The sequence below is a fragment of the Orycteropus afer genome, unplaced genomic scaffold, assembly GCF_000298275.1.
Source record: "Orycteropus afer afer isolate SDZICR_OR568_19922 unplaced genomic scaffold, OryAfe1.0 scaffold00006, whole genome shotgun sequence".
Taxonomy (NCBI): domain Eukaryota; kingdom Metazoa; phylum Chordata; class Mammalia; order Tubulidentata; family Orycteropodidae; genus Orycteropus; species Orycteropus afer.
This window is the reverse complement of record NW_006921593.1, coordinates 9,935,757-9,957,154: the sequence shown is the minus strand read 5'-3', so window position 1 is coordinate 9,957,154 and position 21,398 is coordinate 9,935,757. Positions and strand designations below refer to the sequence as shown.

General features: G+C 50.9%; 2 protein-coding genes across 2 annotated transcripts; one reads left to right on the top strand and one right to left on the bottom strand.

Moving 5' to 3' along the window:
* The first annotated feature begins 178 nt into the window (after positions 1–178).
* On the top strand, positions 179–10,573 carry BUD31 (BUD31 homolog). The gene is made up of 4 exons (XM_007940866.2): positions 179–272; positions 8,738–8,860; positions 9,067–9,233; positions 10,523–10,573. The coding sequence occupies exons 1-4, from the start codon at positions 179–181 to the stop codon at positions 10,571–10,573; spliced, it is 435 nt and encodes a 144-aa protein (XP_007939057.1).
* Positions 10,574–11,406: 833 nt separating this feature from the next.
* Positions 11,407–20,081, bottom strand: PTCD1 (pentatricopeptide repeat domain 1). The gene is made up of 8 exons (XM_007940855.2): positions 19,599–20,081; positions 18,833–18,973; positions 18,239–18,457; positions 16,643–16,744; positions 14,184–14,888; positions 13,130–13,246; positions 12,547–12,729; positions 11,407–11,550 (listed from the first exon to the last, which is right to left on the bottom strand). Exons 1-8 carry the CDS (start codon positions 20,079–20,081, stop codon positions 11,407–11,409), a joined length of 2,094 nt encoding a protein of 697 aa, XP_007939046.1.
* Between the last annotated feature and the right edge of the window lie 1,317 nt (positions 20,082–21,398).

Sequence of the window (21,398 nt, the reverse complement as noted above, 5' to 3'; positions counted from 1 at the left end):
CTAGGGTCTGACAGTCTAAATGCTGGGCCCTTTCCTGTAGCCACTGCCCTGCACTGCCTCTGGGAAGTGACTGTGTGCCACATTGGTAGCTGGTGAAGGCCTTTGGGGAGCTGAGGTTCCGAAACCAATTCAATTCATTTCTTTTTCCAGATCTTTGCAAATTATTTTGTGAACGAAAATGCCTAAAGTCAAAAGAAGCCGGAAAGCACCCCCAGATGGCTGGGAGTTGATTGAGCCAACACTGGATGAATTGGATCAAAAGATGAGAGAAGGTGAGTAGGAGAGTTCCTGTCTGTGTTGGCTGGGTACTGGGGTCACAGGCTGAAGTGCCTCTAGGGGCCAGGCAAAAATGCAATTATACGTTGGAAGCGGTGGCACCATTGTGCCTTCTGACATGGACACATCTTGTTTCCATGTTAACTCAGAAGCCAAATATATTGCTGATGAGTTGATTCTAATATATGGCGATCCCGTGTGTTAACAGAATAGAAGTGCTTCATAGTGTTTTCTTGGATGTAATCTTTATAGAAGTGGATCGTCAGACCTTTCTGCCTCAGCACCACTGGGTATGTTTAGACCGCCAGCTTTTGGCTTAATAGTCAAGTATGAGCAGTTTGTGCCACTCAGAAAACCAAAAATCACTGCCATCAAATGGCTTCTCACTCATAGCAACCCCCGTTGGGTTTCCAAGGCTGTAAATCTTTATACAAGTAGATTGCCTCACCTTCCTCCCATGGAACAACTGGTGGGTTTGAACCACCAACCTTCTGGTTAGCAGCCAAATGCCTTTCCCATTACACCACCGGAGCTCCTTGTGCCACCCAGGGACCTCTGTTAACTCATAACAGTACTATAAATGCTTGAATATAAGAGATACTAACAAAGTGGTGCTTAGAAATGGTTTGTATTTTTTTTTTTTTTTTTTTTGTATGTGATTTGGGTGACAGTTTACAGAACAAATTAATTTTCCATACAACAATTCATACACATTTTATTTCATGACGTTGATTTCAGTCCCCATAATGTAACAGCTCTCTTTTCACTTCCACTCTTTGGTTACCTCTTTCCTATGCATTCCTGCCCTCTGAGCTCTCTCCCTTTGCAAATACTGCCTTCTGAGCTCCCATGGTTGATTGTTCTAAGGAGTGTACTTACCTGCTATAAATATTCCCCTTATACGCCTGTCTACTGTTTGGCTGGAAGCCCAGGAGTGAGTTCAATTAAAAATTATTAGGGTGACTAGGGGCCATAGTCTCTGGGGTTTCACCAGTCTGTATCAGACTAGTAAGCCTGGTGTGTTTTTTTTTTCCCCCATGTTTGGGTGGTGCTGCTGGCATCTACTGGATAGAGGCCAGGAACACTGCTCAGCATCATACAAATGCACAGGAAGCCTGGTCTTTTTATGATTTTCAGTTTTGTTCCACATTTTCCTCCTACTCTATCTAGGATCTCTTATTTGGATTCCTTTCTGAGTGTTTGACAGTGGTAGTGGGGCACCATCTAGTTCTTCTAGTCTTAGGTCATGTAGGCTGAAGTTCTCATGGTCTGCTAGTCCCTTGGAACTAATTATTTCCATATGTCTTTGTTTTTCTTCATTTTCCTTTGCTCTGGACAAGGAGAGACCAATTGTTGCAACTTAGATGGTCACTTGTAAGCATTTAAGACTCTAGTCGCTACTTACCAAAGTAGGACATAGAACAATGTTTTTGTGTAGTTTGTTATGCCAGTTGAGTTTGATGTCTCCTGCAACCATGGTCTCAAGTCCATGAGCCCAATGACTCACTCCCTCAGGGTTTTTGGCTATGGCTAAGAACTTACCATAACTTTGCCCTGTTAGCTCTGTTGTGTATATGGACATTCTTATAGCACGTACAAATATGTATATAGAAATGTCGCCAGCCAAACTTTTGTATGGTCGTGGGTGTTCCCTTTGCCTAGACATACATGATCATTTAGCTTGTCTACTTATGTTTCCACACATGGATTAATGTTTGTCATTACTGATAATGCAGGATTATGTATGTAATAGTGTTTATCTTTGTTATCTGTACCTCTTGTGCACCTCTCTTTTCCTTAGTGTTACTGTGTTGGTCACTCACTTTTGTTATATTGCCTTTCACTTTACTCAAATCAATACTTGTCTCTTACCTATCTAGCAACTTTCCCTCCTCTCCCCTCCCTGGTAACCAACAAAGAACAAAGAACATTTCCTTCCGTGTGTAAACCTTTCGTTAGTGGACTAATACATATTTGTCCCTCTGTGATTGACTTATTTCTGTCAGCATAATGTCCTCCATTAGCAGGAGAGGCCAGGGACCTCTGGAGCAGCAGGATATCCAGGAAAAGGGCAGGGAGGCAAGGCCAGTCCCCAAGCCCTCTAGAGCCAGGAAAGGAAGGGAACAGCCAGAGACCACAAAGTGGGAGATTCCAGGTAGGAATTAGGTAAGGAGAGGGCGCAGAGGTTTCCAACAGCTAACGGAGACAAACTTGTCTGTCAGTGTGTCATGCTATGGGGCGTGTTACGTTGCCGTGAGGCTGGAAGCTGTGGCACTAGTGTTTCAGATGCCAGCAGAGTTGGATATGGTGCACAGGTTTCAACACAGCTTACATACTAAGACAGACTAGGAAGAAGGAGGAGGCCATCCACTTCTCAAAAATTGGCCAAGGAAAACCTCATGAATACCAGAGAAACATTACTGCACAACTTTATGAATAGCTCAGAAATGTTGTCCAACACAGTGCAGGAACATGAGCCCTTTGGGTCAGAAAGCACTCAAAATAGGACTGGGAAAGAGCTGCCTCATCAATTGCTCATATGCAAGTTCAACTTCAAGTTTAAGACAATTTAAACAAATTCATGAGAGCCAAATATGACCTTGACTATATCCCTCCTGAATTTAGACCATCTAAAGAATAGATTTTATGCATTGAACACCGAAAACCAGAAGAATTGTGGGATGATATCAAGAGCATCATCCATGAAGAAAGCAAGAGGTCATTAAACATATGAGAAAGAAAGAAAAGACCAAAATAGATGTCAGAAGAGATTCTGAAACTTGCCCTTGAGTGAAGAGTAGCTAAAGCAAATGGAAGAAATGACAAGATAAAAGAGTTGAACAGATTGCAAAGAGCAGCTCAAGCAGACAAAGCCAAGTACTATAATGGAATGTGCAAAGACCTGGAGTTAGAAAACTGAAAGGGAAGAACACGCTCGGCATTTCTCAGGCTGAAAGAGCTGAGGAAAAAATTTAAGCCTCGAGTTGCAATACTGAAAGATTCTATGGGAAAAATATTGAATGATGCAGGAAGCATCAAAGGAAAATGGAAGGAATACACAGAGTCACTGTATGAAAAAGAACTAGTCAATTTTCATCCATTTCAGGAGGTGACATATGTTCAAGAACCAGTGGTATTGAAGGAAGAAGTCAAAGCTTCACTGAAAGAATTGGCAAAGAACAAGGCTCCAGGAATTGACAGAATACCCATTGAGATATATCAACAAACAGATGCCCCGCTGGAGGCACTCACTCGGTTATGCCAAGAGATTTGGAAGGCAGCTACCTGGCCAACTGGAAGAGATCCATATTTGTACCTATTCCAAAGAAAGGCAATCCCACAGAATGTGGAAATTATTGAACAGTATGATTAATATCGCATGCAAGTAAAATCTTACTGAAGGTAATTTAAAAATGGTTGCATCAGTATATTGACAGAGAACTTCCAGAAATGCAAGTTGGATTCAGAAAAGGATGTGGAACAAGGGATATCATTGCTGGTATCAGATGGATCTTGGCTCAAAGCAAAGAATACCAGAAAGATGTTTACTTGTGTTTTATTGACTATGCAAAAGCATTTGATTGTGTGGATCATAACAAATTGTGGGTAACATTGAGAAGAATGGGAATTCCAGAACACTTAATTGTACTCATGAGGAACCTGTATGTAGACCAGGAGGCTGTCATTCAAACAGAAAAAGGGAATACTACATGGGTTAAAATCAAGAAAGGAGTGCATCAGGGTTGTATCCTTTCACCATACTTATTCAATATGTATGCTGAGCAAATAATCCAAGAAGCTGGACTATATGAAAAAGAACATGGCATTAGAATTGGAGGAAAAATCATTAACAACCTGCGATACCCTGACAACACAATTTTGCTTGCTGAAAATGAGGATGACTTGAAGTACTTACTGATGAAGATTGAAGAATACAGTCTGCAGTATGGATTACATCTTAGTATAAAGAAAACAAAAATCCTTATAACTGGTCCTATAATCAACATTACGATAAATGGAGAAAAGATTGAAATTGTCAAAGACTTCACATTACTTGGTTCTAAGATCAACACCAATGGAAGCAGCAGTCAGGACATCACATGATGTATAGGACTGGGCAAATTGTCGGCAAAGGGCGTCTTTCAAGTGCTGAAGAGCAAAGATGTCTCCTTGAGGACTAAGGTGCGCCTGACACAAGCCATGGTATTTTCAGTCACCTCATAACCATATGAGAGGTGGACAATGAATAAGGAAGACCGAAGAAGAGTTGATGATTTTGAGCTGTGGTGTTGACGAAGAATGCTCAAAGTACTGTGGACTGCTAAAAGAACTAACAGGTCTTTCGTAGAGGAAGTGCAGCCAGAATGCTCCTTGGAGGTGAGAATGGCCAGACTTTGTCTCACATACTTGGTCATGACCATTCCCCAGAGAAGGATGTCATGCTTGGTAAGGTGGAGAGTCGACAAAAAGGGGAGGGCCCTCAACGAGATGGACTGCCACAGTGGCTGTGGCGATAGGCTGAAGTATAGCAAGAATCATAGAGCTGGCTCAGGACCGGGAGGTGTTTCGTTTTGCTGTGCATAGAGTCGCTATGAGTCAGAGATGACTTGGTGGCACCTAACAGCAGCAGTGTCCTCCAAGTTCATCCATGTCATGAGGTGTTTTGCAGATTCTTCATTATTCTTCAGTACTGCATATAGTTTCAGAAATAGGTGTTACGGGTTTTTTTGTTTTTTTGGCCGACTCAAGTATAAAAGCTGTAAGTAATGTAGATCAAATAGGCAGATAGTCTGCCTTTAATTATTGCTATTTTGGTTAGCTATGTAGTTAAAATGACACAAAATGTATTTACTTGGAACTACTGCTCTTATTCACATTTTTTGAAACATTTTTATTCAAATTCTTCTCACTTTGACACTTTTCACCATCATTAGACACCCTCTCACTTACCTCTGTGTGATCCTGCACATGTGAGTTCCCATTGTAGGCTGCATTTGGAAACTTCATCCAAGGCCATAAGCATCCATTGGCTTTTATGATTTCCACAGTGTAACTTGTGAATGAATACTATTTAAATCTTCCTTTTAAAGGCTTGTTGGTAACTAAATCTTACAAATTACAAGGCCATACCTCCAGCAGTATTAGAGTAGTTTGCTGCTTTTTTTCCAAACTGATTGTCAGGAAACCTATATCAATAATCAAAAACTCTAATCAAGGTCCTTTTGGGCTCATAGGTTTTCATTTCAGAGTAAAGGAACTGGGAGAGAGCTGTAAGAGAAACGATTTTGTATGTCCTTGACGATAAATCTACTTCTTATAAGGGATGATTTTTTTTGAGGATGTAGGGAATCTTCCCTAGTATTTGAACATGTATGACTTCCTTTCCAGTATGTCCTGCCTCAGTGTAGCTGGCAAGGGCAGAGAACAGCCGTGAGGCCATTGTGTACTGGTGCCTGATCCCCTGGGCACTGAAGGAACAGTTCTTTTCTGCAGGCCGCTATGCTAACGTTTAGACTGCTCTGGTTTTCTGCAGGCCGCTATGCTAACATTTAGACTGCTCTGGTTTTCTGCAGGCCGCTATGCTAACGTTTAGACTGCTCTGTTTTGTTTTTTTTTTCTAAAGGACTTTTTGGTTGGAAAATTTAATTAGGGCTAACTTTTAAAGATGGTAAGGGAGCCCTGTATGGTACAGTGTTTAAAACACTTGGCTGCTAGCCACAATGTCAGCAGTTCAAACCTATCAGCTACAGGAAAAAGATGTGCCAGTCTCCTTCTATAAAGATTTACAGCCTTGGAAACCTTATGGGAACTTCTACTCTGTCTTTGTAGTGTCACTGTGGGTCGGAATCTGTGGCAGTGGAATTTGTGTTAATGATTGGGATGCCCATCTCTGGGCCAGCAATTATCTTGCAGAAGTACAATGCTATAGGAATAGATAAGGAAGGATAGAGACCTGGATGTTCAGATAACAGTTTTATTGAGAGATACATCGCATACTGTAAAATCCACCTTTTGAAAGTGTCTGAGTGGCCTTCGAGTATATTCAGAGTTGGTCAGCCATCAGCATCATCAATCTTGGAACATTTCTTCACCTCCAGAAGAAACCCGTTACTCACTAGCAGTCACTCTTCATTCCCCCTTTCTCCAGGGAGCAACTGCTAATCTTTCTGTCTCTTCATTTGCCTATGCTGGGCATTTCATATAAACAGAGTGTATATAGTATGTGGGAGCTCTGGTAGCATAGTGGCTAAGACACTTGACTGCTAACCAGAAGGCTGGCGGTTCAAACCCACCAGCCACTCCTCGGAAGGAAGGTTGGGCAATCCTACCATAGTGATACTGCCTCGGAAACCCAAGGAGGGGTCGCTATGAGTCAGGGCTGACTTGACGGCACATAACAACAACAACAACAACATATAGTATGTGGTTGTTTGGGACTGGCTTTTTTTTTGGCTTTAACAAACAAATTTATTTTCACACAATTTGGAAGATTAGAAGTCCAAATTCAAGGTGTTGGCTCTAGGGTTAAGACTTCGTCTCTGCTAACAGTGGAGGAAGGCCTTGTCTCTTTTAGCTTCTCCTGGGTGATCTTCTTTGTGGCTTGGCATCAATCTTCTCCTAAGTCTAGGAGGTTCTTAGTGCAGGGACCCCAGGTCCAAAAGATGAACTGTGCTCCTGGTTCTTCTTGCCTCGTGGTAGGTCCCTCTAGTCTCTGCTTGTTTAATCTCTTTTATATGTCAAAAGAGATTGACTCAGTATGCAACATAATCCAGTAGATTGTATCCTGCCTCATTAAAATAACTGCCTCTAGTCCTGCCTCATTAACATTATAGAAGTTAGATAAACAACACAAAGAATAATTACATCAGATCATATAATGGAGGATAATTGCCTAATTCTGAGAATAATGGTCTCGCTAAATTGCCACATAATTTGTAGGGACACAATTCAATCCAGAACAACAGGTTTCATGTTTTTGTTTTAACATTCTTTTCTTTCTTTTTTTGAAGTAATATTTCCTTTCTATTATTTTTTCCATGGATGTGTTACATGGAAAGCTGAATGATGCCTTTGCCTGTACTCTATAGAAGGAGGGAAAGCCCCTTGCAGCAGATGTGATAGCCAAAGCTACATTTCAAGTCTTACTCACCTATTGAAGCAAATCTTTTTTTTGGTGTGTGATTTGGGTGCGAACTTACAGAGAAAATTCACTTTCCATACACCATTTCACATACACTTTGTCTCATGACATTGACTACAATTCCAATGCAACAGCTCCCCTCCCACTTCCTCCCAATAGTTACCTCCTCCCTGTGTCCATCCCTTGGGACTGGCTCCTTCACTAAGCATATTTCCAGGGTTCATCCGTGTTGTAGCATGTACTTCGTTCCTTTTTATTTTATTCCCACATATTGTATTACATAGAACTTACATATTCATTAGTTGATGGACATTTGGGTGTTTTCCACTTTTTGGCTGCGGTGAACATTAGGCTCACGAGCTTTCGTGTAAACATGTGTTTCAGTTCCCAGGAGTGGAATTGCTGGGTCCTGTGATAACTCTGTTCATTATTTTAAGGAACTGCCAGGGTGTTTTGCAAAGCACCTGCACCATTTTCCATTCCCACCATCAGTGTATGAGGATTCCAGTGTCTCCACATCCTTGCCAGCACTTGTTATTGTCCATCATTTTGATTATAGTCCTCTGACTGGGTATGTTGTTGTCATTGTTACGTGCCGTGGAGTTGGACCCAACTCATAGCAACCCCTACTTGGGTTCCAAGGCAGTATCACTATGGAAGTAGATTGCCCAACCTTCCTTCTAAGGAGTGGCTTGGTGGGTTTGAACCTCTAGCCCTCTGGTTTGCAGTCAAGTGCTTTAGGCACTATGCTACCAGAGCTCCCACTAGTGGATATAAGGATGGATATTACCAAAGTGATAGACAACATATATAAATAATCCCAGTGGATATAAAGGAGCTCTGGTAGCACTGGTTAAAGCATTTGGCTGCTAACCAAAGGGTCAGTGGTTCAAACCCACCAGCTGCTCCTTGAGAAAATAATGAAGCACTCTGCTTCTGTTAAGATTTATAATCGTGGAAACCCAGTGGAGCATTTCTGCCCTATAGGGTTGCTATGAGTCAGAGTTGACTCAATGGTGGTGGGTTTAGTGGATATGAAGTGTGTTTATTCTTTAACCTGAAACCAAAAACCAAACTCAATGCTGTCGAGTTGATTCAACTCATTGCGACACCTCCTTAGGTTTCCATGATGCTATCACTATGGAAGTAGACTGCCCAGTCTTCCTTCTGAGTGGCTGATGGGTTTGAACTGCCAGCCTTCTGGTTAGCAGTCAGATGCCTTACGCACTACACCCCCAGCGGTTACTGAACAATACCTACATCCTGTGCAAACTAACCCCTCCTCCCTCAAAGCAGACTAACATACTTTCTTCTCCCCAGCGGAGACAGAGCCTCACGAGGGAAAGAGGAAGGTGGAATCTCTGTGGCCCATCTTCAGGATCCACCACCAGAAAACCCGATACATCTTTGACCTCTTTTATAAGCGGAAAGCTATAAGCAGAGGTAACTGGCTAAATTCTCTTGGCCTTTCAAACACGGGTGGTTTTCAGAATTAACTGAAGTCATGGTTCTTTTTCTTGCAACCCACCAGCGTTGCGTTTTCTTAGCACTAACAAAAGGGAGGGGTTGGCCCAGTGTTGGAAAAGACTCACTCATGAAGGGGGGGTGTTTAACGCCTGGTCTAATGTCCTTTTCCACCTTCCTGACAGAACTGTACGAGTACTGTATTAAAGAAGGCTATGCCGATAAAAACCTTATCGCAAAGTGGAAGAAGCAGGGCTACGAGAACCTGTGCTGCCTGCGCTGCATTCAGACTCGGGACACCAACTTCGGGACCAACTGCATCTGCCGGGTTCCCAAAAGCAAGCTGGAAGTGGTTAGTGTTCCCACCCATGTGGCTGGATAGTCGTGGGTAGCATCTCCAGTTTAGGATTCGCCCTGGTTAACCCAGAGCTCTTAGCTGGGGTGTAACTTTGTTGCTGGCTGTCCCGCTGGCCACCCCTCTGGGGGATGCGTTGCACTCCGCCGTTCCATGGAGTTGGCAGTACTAGTGCTTGTTAAGTCTGGGGGCCAAGCTTGACTCCACCCTGGGGCGCGTTACTGAACTCCTTTGAAGCCTGTTTTCTCATCTCTAAACCAGGAGAGACATCCCTGCCTCAGCTTTTCGGAGACTTAAATCCTTTCCCTCCAGTCCTTCCTTCCATCTCAGCCAGCCCATTGTCCCAGGCCTCCTGCCCCTCACAGTGAGGCTTTCATGTTACCATTCACTGCATTTCAGAAACTTCTGTTCCAAAACTAGGCTGGGCAACTCGGACGTGGTGCTGGGTGGGCTGCGGCCCCTCTAGATGGGGCTGCAGAACAAAGCAGGGAAGGGTGGCTGCAGTGCTGGCCGTTCGTGGCTCCCTGCACGGCCTGGAAGCTCAGGGACGGGTGCTGAGCGATACACACCGAGCAACAAGAGGGCGGCCTCCCCCCACAAAGGATGTGCTGGGGGCTGGATTTCTGTTTGGGACAGGGAGGAGGTGGCCCCACAGTAGTGTCTGGGCTGGGGGGTGCTGCCCTAACTCTGCAGCTGAGGCAGAGCCAGTTCCAGCTTAGTTGGGTTTTACTATAGTATCTTTTTTGCTTAGGGTCTTTGCTTCTCAAAAAAAGGGAAAGGGAAAGATACAAAACGCTGAGAGCAGCTGGCAACAGGGGCAGACTTCCAAGCCCACCTGGGCAGGAGGTGGGGGACATGCACTGTTTGCTGGGCAGAGATTCCAGGCACACCCACCCTCGTTCCCTGGGCCCCACCAGACTTACCCTGCCCAGAGGAGGCCCTGAGCGGCAGCAGACCTGTCTCCGGCTCAGCCTGGACTCTCCCCTAAGTCAATGCAGTAATGACTTATCTCATGTGGATCTTTTTATTTTTTTCTTTTCTTTCTAAAGTAAGTGTGAGTAGTTGAAACAGCAGTAGCTGTTCATGAGGGAATAGGTCATCCTCTCCTGAACTGACAGCAAGGGCTTCTGAGGAGTGTCCTGGAGGGAGGGACTGGAGGGTGGCTGCGTTTCCTGTCCGTCTGTCTGTCTGCCAGGCAGGTGCTGGAGGACACCAGCAGGGAGCCTCCCCCACGTGCCGGGGCCCAGCCTCCTGGTGTAGTTCTCAAGCCTCTGTCTCTGCCGCAGGGCCGGATCATCGAGTGCACGCACTGTGGCTGCCGCGGCTGCTCCGGCTGAGGCCCTGCTGACCCGGCTCCAGCCTGGACTTGAGACTTCGTGGGCTCTGCCTTTGTGCCACCGCCCTTCTGGGGAGCCGCTTTTCTCTATATGGCACCACCTCAACCCGTGCCAGTGTGTGGGTTCCCCAGGGAAGGCTTTGGTGTTCATCAGCTGTGATTTGTAAAAAATAAAACTTCTCAGCTTCTCGGGCTCTCTGTTCATTCTGTCACAGTAGCGGGGGTGGAGCCGGCAGGAGAACGCCAGGCATTCAGTCCTGGCTCCACCCTGACGTGGTGGGTGATGGAGCAGGTTCACGTGCCTCACCTGCGATGGGAGCAGCCGCCTCGGGTGATCGCAAGGGTGACCCGTGGAAGTAGCACGAGTGGCCCTCCGACCTGCTGGGAGCTGGTCAGCCTCCCTGGCCCCCCAGCATTTGTCATCATAAACCAAACCAAAACCAGACTCCCAGCCATCAAGCCGATTCAACTCATAGCGACCCCTCCTTGGGTTTCCGAGGCAGTATCTCTACGAAAGTAGATTGCCCAGTTTTCCTTCCAAGGAGTGGCTGGTAGGTTTGAACCGCCAGCCTTCTGGTGAGCAGTCAAAACACGTTAGCCACTATACCACCAGAGCTCCATTTGTCATCATAGCATTTGTAAAATGCTGCCACTTTAACCAGGGCCAACCTTCCCTCTTCCATGACTTTAAACAGTTCACTTTCCTTTAATATATGAAAAGGGCTCCCAGGTGGCCACCAAGCACCATGGGTCCATGCGCTCTTTGAGCTGTGCCCCAGTGCCCGAGCCTCCAGCGTCACCTGCCCCCAAGGCCTCTGTCCACATCGGCCTCTGTCACAGAGTGCTGGTCCCCCCAGGCTTGGTCCTGAACTTCTGCCAGGGGTGAGGGCTTTCCTCAGCCGGCATCACTTTGAGCCACTGCTTGTAGTAAGCACGGAAGCCGTCAATCTTCTCCAGGTAGGTGTTCCTCCCTTTGTACTGTAAGGGAGAAACCACAGTTGGAACCCCTGCCCTCAGCCAACCCAGACGCTGGCACATGGAGCAGGCCTCCCCGTGGCTGGCCTTGCTGTTGTCACTTCCAGGCAGTTACAGGGGAGACAGTGAGAAAACAGTTAAGGTTCAGGAAGAGTGTAGCCTACAGCAGAGAAATGGGCTTAGGCAGACATGCTGTGCCATGAGGCAGGCCGTGGCCTGCTCGCAATCATCTTCCTCACTCTGCATTGCTGTGCTCCTGTACTGTGGATGTCACCTGTCACCCCAGCTCCTGAGCTGAGATCACTGGGTCCCACCAACTCCCCCTCCACGTGGCCACTGCCTCCTATCTGACCCTTTTTGTCAGCACAGATACAACGGTCTCCAGGAAGCAGGGAAGAGGAGGAGGGACAGAAAACAGACTTCACCTGTCTGGGGCAAAGAGGAGTGAGGAAAAAGGCACATGGAAACAAATCGGCAAAGGAGCCCGCAGCACCGGGGCCCTGGGGGAGCAGGGTAGCCATAGGTTCCACCCTGAGCAGCTCATGGTTTAGTGCACAGGGCTGCCCCGTAAATACATGATTGACCTAAGACACAGCGTTGAGGAAACAGTGCTATATAGGTAGTGGGGACGGGACCTTTCAGGTTGGGGAGGCATGTGGCAGGGCACCTCTGAGGAGGAAGAGCCATCAGGCTGAGTCTTGTGGGCTGAGGGGGAGCCCTGATGTGAGAAGCTAGGAAGCCTGTTCAAGGCAGGGTGAATAGGAAAGGCCAAGGCAGGCAGGTCCCATGTGTGGTCTAGAAGGTGACAGAAGGCCAGAGTGGCTGACCCTGAACACACGGGAGTGGCCAGGGATGAAGGAACAATGCACAGGCCTGTGGACCGGGGGCCAAGGACTTTGTTTTCTCCTCAGAGAAGCCACTGGACACTTTTAACAGGAATGCTGATCTGAAGGACAAGGGCCAAGGTGCCAAGAGAACCTTCCAGCTTGGTGCACATACCCGGTCGAAGGTGGGTGGGTACTCAGCCGCGAACTCGAGCTGACGGATGACCACCTCATTCACGGAGACGTTGTTCTGCCGCATGTCCTTCAGGATGTCGATGAGGTAGGCATAGTCCAGCCTCTTGAGGGCAGCGTTGATGAGGGCACTGTAGATGTGGGTGTTGGGCGCCATCTGGGACTTCTGCAAAAATCACCAAGAAGATGGGAGGGCAAGAGAGAAGCCCACTAAGGCATGTCTAGCAGACAGCAGCCACGGGCCATGACCCTGCACCTAAAGGAAAGCATGTGCCCTGCTCGGTGGGCCACCCCACACACAGCCCCGGAACCTGAAAGAGCAAGGACAAACACTGATGCTCTCAGAGTCCAATGGACCCTGTCTCCTTAGCTCTCAGCTGTGGATTCACAGATAACAACATTGTCACCCGAGGGTGGAAAACTGCCAACACTGGCTGGGTGAGACCAGAAGTGTCCAGGCGAAATGCAGAGGCCCGGGGCATGAGGGCCAGCCTCTCCCACCCAGCTTCCCAAGCCCCCCGCATGCCCTCTTGGCCCCCATGTCCTACACAGGACTGGCTGCTCACCCGCATGTCAGCGAGCAGCTGCAGGCCGTCACCAGGCCTGCGGCACCCAATGGCCAGGTTGCAGAACGTCTGCAGGTTGGGGACGAGTCCCCTCTTTGCCAGGACTGGCAACAGTGCCTATGGGGACAGACAGGATATCAGTGTCATCCAGCCCTGGTGAGGGCCTTGGGGGAAGCCCTTGGCTGGGAGCTGCAGACTCCAAGGACACAGCTCTGCTTTGAGGCCTCTGGCTGCCTGCTGACCGAGTGCCACCCCAGCCCTCAGCTTCTCATTCAAGGCCCCACTGCCATCCAGCCTGCCTCTCAGGACCATCTCCCTGAAATCGTGCTGCCCGGCACAGACATGTGCTTCCTGCCTGCACCTCCCTTCCCATGGTGCCCCTCCACAAACGTCCCTCCCCCTTCAAGTCCGTCTGTCTGTGCTGCCCGGCAGCCTCCTGTCCCCATGCCTCACTCCACTCCTCTGCAGGCCACCCAGACCTCAGAGCTCTGTGATTTATTGAGCACTGGGGTGGGGGCCTCAAGGTCTGGTGGTCCGGGGCAGGATGAGGGTACAAAGATGCCAGGAACGGGGTGGGGGGGCAGGAGCCTGGGCTGGGGGGGAGGACCAGTTAGACCAGGTGAGAGGGGCCCCTGGCGGGGCTCTGGCGTTAACTGGATATAGGACAGCATCCAGCAGAGTCAGTGCAGTGCAGGGAGGAAGGGAGGTGACTGAAGTGGGGACCCTCACGGGGCCCCATTCTGAGTCACCAGCCATTCAAGACAGCCTCCTTAAAGGCACTTCTTGGACCCTCACATGTGTCCTTATGGTGCCTGTCCACCTGACCCCATCACCAGTGTAGAATGTGTACCACCTTCCTCCCACGGGACAAGGGGTGTGTCTCCTGGCTCATGTGGTGACCCACCACCTCCCAGGTCCAGAGCAGGAGTTCACACACACCTGCTGACTGACCTCGGGCTCAGGAGGCCACACCTGGCAGGCGCTCTGGGCACCTCATCCAAAGGTCAGAGTGAGGGAAGGGGATTCCCAGCCGATGCTACCCCCGAACCCTCACCTTCGCCCCCTCCAGGTCACCCAGCTTGCTCTTCTTCCTCATCAGTGTGTTGAAGAACGTCACATCCGCCTCCACATAGTGCGCGTCCAGGGTGACCAACAGCGAGGACTCCGCGGGGCTGCCAGGCGCCACCACCTCGGCCAGCAGCGTGAAGGTCTTGATGTCGGGTTGAAGCTCGTGCCCTGCCATCTTGCCCAGGAAGCCCTCCATGCCCCCCATGAGGGCCAGCCTGTCCGCCGGGGTGGCCACTGTCCCAAGGGAGACCAGAGCCGGGGGCACTGCCCCGAGGGTCAGGAGGTTGACCTCCAGCCCTGAGGGAAGGGGCTGCAGGGCCACAGGGCTGAGGGTCACAGGGTGGTCAGGTTTCTCGGTGGTGTCCGCCTTACACTGGGCCTTGCCCGGGGCTCTGGCCCCCTGAGGTTCTGGAGGGCCCTCTGGTGACTGAGGAGTTTCCAACAACAGCTGCTTCTCCAGGGCCTCCACGTGCAGCCTGGCCGACACGCTGCCAGCTGCCCCGGCCTGGGCCGTCCTTGCCCGCCGCCTACCTGCTGGGGGCTGGAGCAGGGCCACCTCCTCCACAGGCCTCAGGAGCAGCTCTGTGGCCACCGCCGGGTCCCCTAGGCCGCAGTCCCGAGCAGCCGCCAGCAGCAGGTTGTAGCCGTGCAGGCTCGGCTTGAGCCCCATACTCAGCATCTGCCGCCACACCTGCTCGGGGAGAGAAAACTCAACGCTTGGGCTTCTCTCCTCCACAGAGCGCCCAGCAGAGATGGCGCTGGGAGTCAGCCATCAGGCCAGCAGGCAGTAAGGGCACACGAATCATCTGGGAAGAAGTTGACCCTGCTCCAAGCTTTGGCCAGCTACAATCTTAGGAACTTTGAACAGCCTCTGGGAGACGCCAAAGGGGCCAGTGTCCCTCCCTGTCCTTCCCCAAGTGTACCCCAAAACTGTTCTCGTAGTCTCATCCCTCTACCCTCTCCTGGAAACAGGCTGCACCCCAAGTCTCTGCCCACCTTCGCCTCCCCCAGGGAGCGGGGCCTAAGGCCAGGTTCTGGAATAGTCTGAGCTGACTTGAAGGCTGACTCCCCTGCAGCTTGGGAGTGCCTCTCAGGTGCCCCGCCTGTGCCTCCCTCTCAGGAGGGAGCGTGCAACAGGTGTGAGCACTGAGTGTCTGAGGGTGATGGTACAGTGTGAGCCTCAGTGCCAGCAGGGCACAGCTGACTCCTGCCCACCTCTCACTGGCTGTGGGCCGGAAGCCATCAAGCAGTCAGCCCACTCAGCACCCAGAACCCTCAGCATACTCAATAAGCCACAGCAGCTGCGGCCTCGTGCAGGCCACAGTGACACCAAGACCAGCACCAATTCTAACATATCCACCTGGTTCCCTGCCTGTGGTCACAGAGTCCACGCAGGCCACACTGCCACGGGGAGCCCAAACCGTGCACCTGACTTCCCACCCTCGCCAGACATTAGCACCCAGGCAAGACGGGTTGTGCTAGAGAGACACTGCTGGCCAGAGCAAGGGCTCAAAGAAGGGTCTCAACTGCCACATCCCATGGGGACCAGGTGACAGTGCTGAGGTTTGGCAGGGACACAAACACTACCCTGAGTGGCAGGGATTCAGGCTTGAGCATTGGACGGACCTCAGTTGAAATCCCTACTCCACCGCTCACTAGCTGTGGGACCGTAAGCAAATTATTGAAGCTTTGTGGGCCTCAGTTCCCCTGCCTGTAAAATGGGGTAGTGGGGCCCAGGCCAGGCAGTTTACTACCAAGTGGTTAACACTAACTGGCTGCTTTTGCTACTATTCATTTCTAACGTGGATGGGTCCAGGCCAAAGACGGGGAGGCACTGTAAAGGAGAGACACTCAGTGCCAGGTGTCCAACAATGGAGCTCTGCTGCCTGGGGCCTGGGAGGTGAGCAGTGGCCCTGGCCCAGGGCTGTCCTATTGGCTCAAGCTCTGTGGCGGCATGCCCCCCACACACACACACACTGCATGCAGGCGGGCTCTAGGTCACCTCCTGGGCCCTTCCCACCTCTGAGAGTGATGAGAGCCACTGTGATACCAATGCCAACTATGCTGATGCTAACTGCCACCCGATGAGGGGGCTTATCTCTGGAGCCCAGGGGCAGGGGTGGGAGGTCCTAGCAGAATGTCTGTATTTGGCCTCCATGAGGTGCAGAGATGCTGAGCGTGGGCCTGGGGGTGGAAGAAGCACATCCCGGGTGGGCATGCTGTAGGCATCCTGGCTGTAGGTTTAGCGGGTCTGGGCTGGTGACTGAGCCCGCTCCCTAGGTCAGCCAGGCGCGCCCCGTGGTGGCCTCCGCTCCCGCCATCTCTGAGGGAGAGGAGCACACTCTGATGGGGCTGCTGGGAAGGTCTAAGGGCAGCAAAGGGAAGGCAAAGGCAGCAGTGGGGCTACAGGAGGCAGGACTGGGGGCAGAGCTGGGAGGGACAGACCTGCAGGGCAAGTCGGAAGCCAGTCTTCTTGTCCTGGATGCAGCCCATGAGCAGGAAGTTGAAGGTCTCCTCTGTGACCGCATGACCTTTATGGACGATTTCCTGGGGGATAAAGTGGAGGCCGAACCTGGGGTGACGCAAGCAGATATTCCGGGGAGGAACCAAGGTTGTATGTGTGGAAGCTTTGGTGCTGGATTCCTGTGTTGGGGCGGCTGGGAACCACCTCAGACAGCCCAACTGCTGCTGCCCCATGTCCCTCCTCTGTGGGCTGCTTCTCCCCACTCCGCTCGGGGTCTGAGAGTGTCTCCACAAAGACTCCCAGCAGACCTCTCAGCCTGTCCTCAAGGCACTCCATCCCAGCCTCACCACCAGCCAGTGTCTCGGGTCTTAGTCTCATCTGAGGAGTGAGGTCACAGTTAGGACTTGCCTTGGGGGATCTTTGGAACAGCTCCATGGATGCCAAGGGGCTGCACACAGCAAGAGCTTGTAACGTGAGTGACCCGGCCTTGCTCAGGGTATTAGGGTCGGCTGCTGCCTTCTTGAGGCACTGGTCCTGCATCACGTTATCCCACCTCATCTTCCACCTACCAGGCCCCTCACAGGCGTCTCCTCAAGCCCCCTCCTGTCCTCATCAGCATGTGTGCCCCCCGCCTCGGGGCCTCCACCTGTCACCAGCTCTCCTGCCTCAGTGAGATTTGGCCGAGGCTCGCACTCCCTGGACACCACAGCTGTTTCCAACTGTCCCTCTCCCACCCCTCCCCCACCCCAGTCAGAGTGGCCTGCCAGAAACACCCATGAACAGCCCTGGACAGTGCCAGCTACCCTGCCCTCTTCTGGAAGTCTCCGGCACCTGCCTTGCCCACAGCACTCTTGGGAGCTGACTGGATGGGCAGTCAATCTGGCGACTAGAATCGACGGGGGGGGTGCCTGAGGAAAAATGTAACGCCTAGGCCACCCAGCACCTCCTTGGCCTGACCCTGCCCTAGTCCCTGAGGTCCTGCAGTGGGGCTGAGAGCCTTCCTTGCTTCCTTACAATAAACCTTCCTTTCTCTTTCTTGGAATCTGAAAAAGCAGACTTGATGCCCCACTTTCAGTGTTCCCTGCTCAAAACCCTTCATGGTCTCCCTCTTGATGAGCTAGGGATAAAACCCATGCCCTAGGGTGGCCAGGGGAATAGATGAGGATTTGGGCCAGCAGCCTGACACCCAGGACCTTCTGGACCGGGACCTGCTCTGCACTCCTGTCTTCATGCACCCATCCCCCTCATGCATGATACCACCAGCCTGGGCTCTGTGGTTTCCTGAACACTAGGGTCTTGCACCTGCCGCTCTTTTCCAGCGGGGGCCCTGCCTGGAGCTTCCCTGCTGGGTAGCACTGCCAGGCCCCACACAGTCTCCTTGGGCAGCACATACAACTCGCTGCCCTCAGACATCAGGGGCCTGCCAGCCAGGGCCTCAGGGCAGGCATCCTGACAGTTATCTGGGAGCTCAGGGCCTCCAGGGCTGAACCTTCTTGTGTGAGGGAAGATGGGAGGCCACACCTCGCACTTGCCAGAGGACACTACTCAGAACTGGCTGAGGAGGGAAGGGTGCGCACCTTCAACACATCCAGGCACATCCTGAGGTCTGCGCACAGGGCAGCTGTCTTCAGCAGGGCATGGTATGTCTTGAGGTTGAGCTGGAAGTTTCTGGCCCGGAGCTGCTGCCGGAGTTTCAGGGCACTCTGCAGAGCAGAGCCTTTCCAGGGTGACTGGGCACACACGTTGAACAGGGCTGTGTACGTGGCATCTGACGGCTCCAGGTCCCGCTTCTTCATCTGTTTCAGATGGGGCAAAATCAGAGGCAGCTCCAGGATTGGCCCAGAGCAGGAGCAAGCAAAGGGAACAGTGGTGAGTCCGTCTGTCTGTCCATCGCTGCATTCAAGTCCGGGACAGGGCACAGCTGACCCAGGGGCAGTGAGACGGTATAGTTTGGGCTTCCCAAACCCAACTGAAAGAGAGACCCTGAAAACGGACTCCACACCCTCAAAAAGACCTCATTCAGTCGTCCTGAGATCCCTACCAGTTTCCAGATGGTGAAACCAAGGCCAGGGAGGTGAAATGGCCTGCCGGGCAGTGCCCTAGCAACCTGCAGCTGGCGCCTCCTGACCGCGGGGCCCGGCTCTCCCGCCCGTGCCCACGCCCTCACTCACGTCATTGTAGAGCCGGAAGGCCTTCTTCAGGTAGCCCGCCCGCCCGCAGCCCCCGATCAGCACCGTGTAGTTGCACTCCAGTGGCCGCAGTCGTTCTTCCTTGAGCATCTGCCTCTCAAAGAGGTCCAGGGCCTCTGCCAGCTGGGGGGAGGTGGGGAGGGGCTCAGGACAGCCACGAGGGTCCTCCCAGCCCAGCAGCAAACACCCACTCTGGGTCTCTGCCTCTCTCTCCCTCAGGCTCCACATCACAGGAGCCTCTTGGTGACAAGGAGGGAAGCAAGTGTCCCCCTGGACACCCACCACCTCTGCCAGGACTTTATCCCGTTTCTTTCCAGTGAGACTGAGACCTCCCTGAAGGCAAGGACAGAGCCTTTTCCATCTGTGTCCCCAGAGTGGAGCCAAGGCCTGGCACTTAGTAAGTGCACAGAAAATGGGAATGCCAGCACCACCTTGCTCCTGCATCCTTTCATTTTCATTCTTGGGAACCCCCTCTTTTGTGGCAGGCCCCCGGGTTTCAGCTGGATGGGAGGCCAGGTTCTAGCCAGCTGGCTGGGTATACTCAGAACTACGGCATCCACAACTCCAGGGGGCCATTCACAGGCTCCCTAACGGCCCCTCATGTGGGTGCAGGACAGCAGGGGTGGGTGAACAGGCTTCCTCTGACTACAGCCCCTCTGGGTCCACAGCTTGGCTCTGCCACAGCCCCTCACAAAACACTGAGCAACCAGGGAAGGTGAAACCGCCAGCAGAACCTGAGGCTCCTCACCTTCCCCTCCTTGATCAGGCGTTTGCACTGAAAGAAGTACCAATAAGGGGTGTTTCTTGGGCCCTGCCATGATTTGGGCTCCAATTCCATTTCCTCATCTTCCTCCACGGTCTGTTCCCTGAGTCGTAGGTTATACAACTGGGCCGTCGATTTCCGGAACATCCTCCGGGAAGAGTATTTATTGGAGAGGGTCCCAAAGCTCTCCTCCTCATCCTCATCCAGCATGGCCTCTGCTGTCGAGCTGAGCTGGCTCCGGTCAGAGTCAAGGCTACCCGTGTCCTTCTGGGTCCCCTGGCCAGGGGCCAGCTGAGAAAAGAAACTGCTGAAGGTTGCTGGAGCTGGCTGAGTAAGGCTTGTAGTCCGCAGCCTTGTGGGCTCCTCTCTGCCTCCTGCCCAACCAGCTCTGGGTGGGCAGAGGTGTTGGAGGATGGACAGTCCCATGGGGCGGGGGCTGAAGAGCCGGGTAAGTCTCACAAGGTCCATCTCTGGCCTTCCTCTCCTTCCCCAGCCTGGAATAAGTCGGAAAAAAAAAAAAAGTGAAGTCAACTTGGATTCATAGTTGTCACAAAAGCCGGAAAGAAGAGGGAGAAGTAGTTATAAGTGTGGGCCCTGAGGCTAAACACCCTCAGTTCAGATTTCAGCTTTGCCACACAACTGCCCCGCTGTCCCTGGCCTCAGCCTCCTTGCCAATCAAATGGGCTTACCAGCGTTTCCACACAACACTGTAACAACAAACAGATGAGGTTTCTCCTAGCCAGCATGCAGCACAGAGCTGGTGCAGGGAGCACTCCGAGGACAGAAGCAACTCTCACCACTAACTGCTGTCGAGCTGATTCCGACTCATGGCGAGCCCATGTGTGTCACAGCACAACTGTGATCTGTAGGGTTTTCGATGGCCTGACCCTTTGGAAGGAGAGCACTACATCTTTCTTCTAAGGCACCTCTGGGTGAATTCGAGCCCCAACCTTTCAGTTAGCAGCCAAGCGTGTTAACTGTTTATACCACATGGGAACTTATTTGGTTGTTCAAATTGTGCCAGCTTTGGCCACTGGGAGAACACAGTACTACTCTGACACTTACGAGGGCTACCACGAAATGGAATCAGCTAGGTGGCAACTGGTTTATGACTCTGATGATTGGGTCCGGATCATCAGCATGCACCGAAGCCAGAACCTTACCTGACCTTCCTGAGCCTTGATTTCTTCAGCTCCTCTGAGTATCACTTGGTGGTCTTAATTCAGCATCTGATGAGATCAGTTAAAATAATGTTACATAAACATGTGTATTAATTCACATAGTACCAATTAAAATACATAGAATTAAAAGCAATCTACCAAAGATGTTTTTAAAACAGTTATTCACATCATATTGTACTGTACAAATCTGCTGCAAAAGTCATCTTTAAAGTATTAAGAAGCAAAAATGTCACTCCGAAGACTAAGGTGTGCCTGACCCAAGCCACGGGTATTTTCAATTGCCTCATATGGATGTAAAAGCTGGGCAATAAGTAAGGAAGACCAAGAAGAGTTGATGCCTTTGAATTACAGTGTTGGTGAAGAATACTGAAAATACCAGAAGAATGAACAAATCTGTCCTGGAACAAGTACAGCCAGAATGCTCCTTGGAAGTAAGAATGGCCAGACTTCGTCTCACCTACTTTGGTCATATTGTGAAAAGGGACCCTAATCCTGGAGAAGGCTATCATGCTTGATAAAGTAGAGGGTCAGCAAAAAAGGAAAAGACCTTCAACGAGACGAGACGGATTGACACAGTGGCTGCAGCAATATGCTCGCTCAAGGA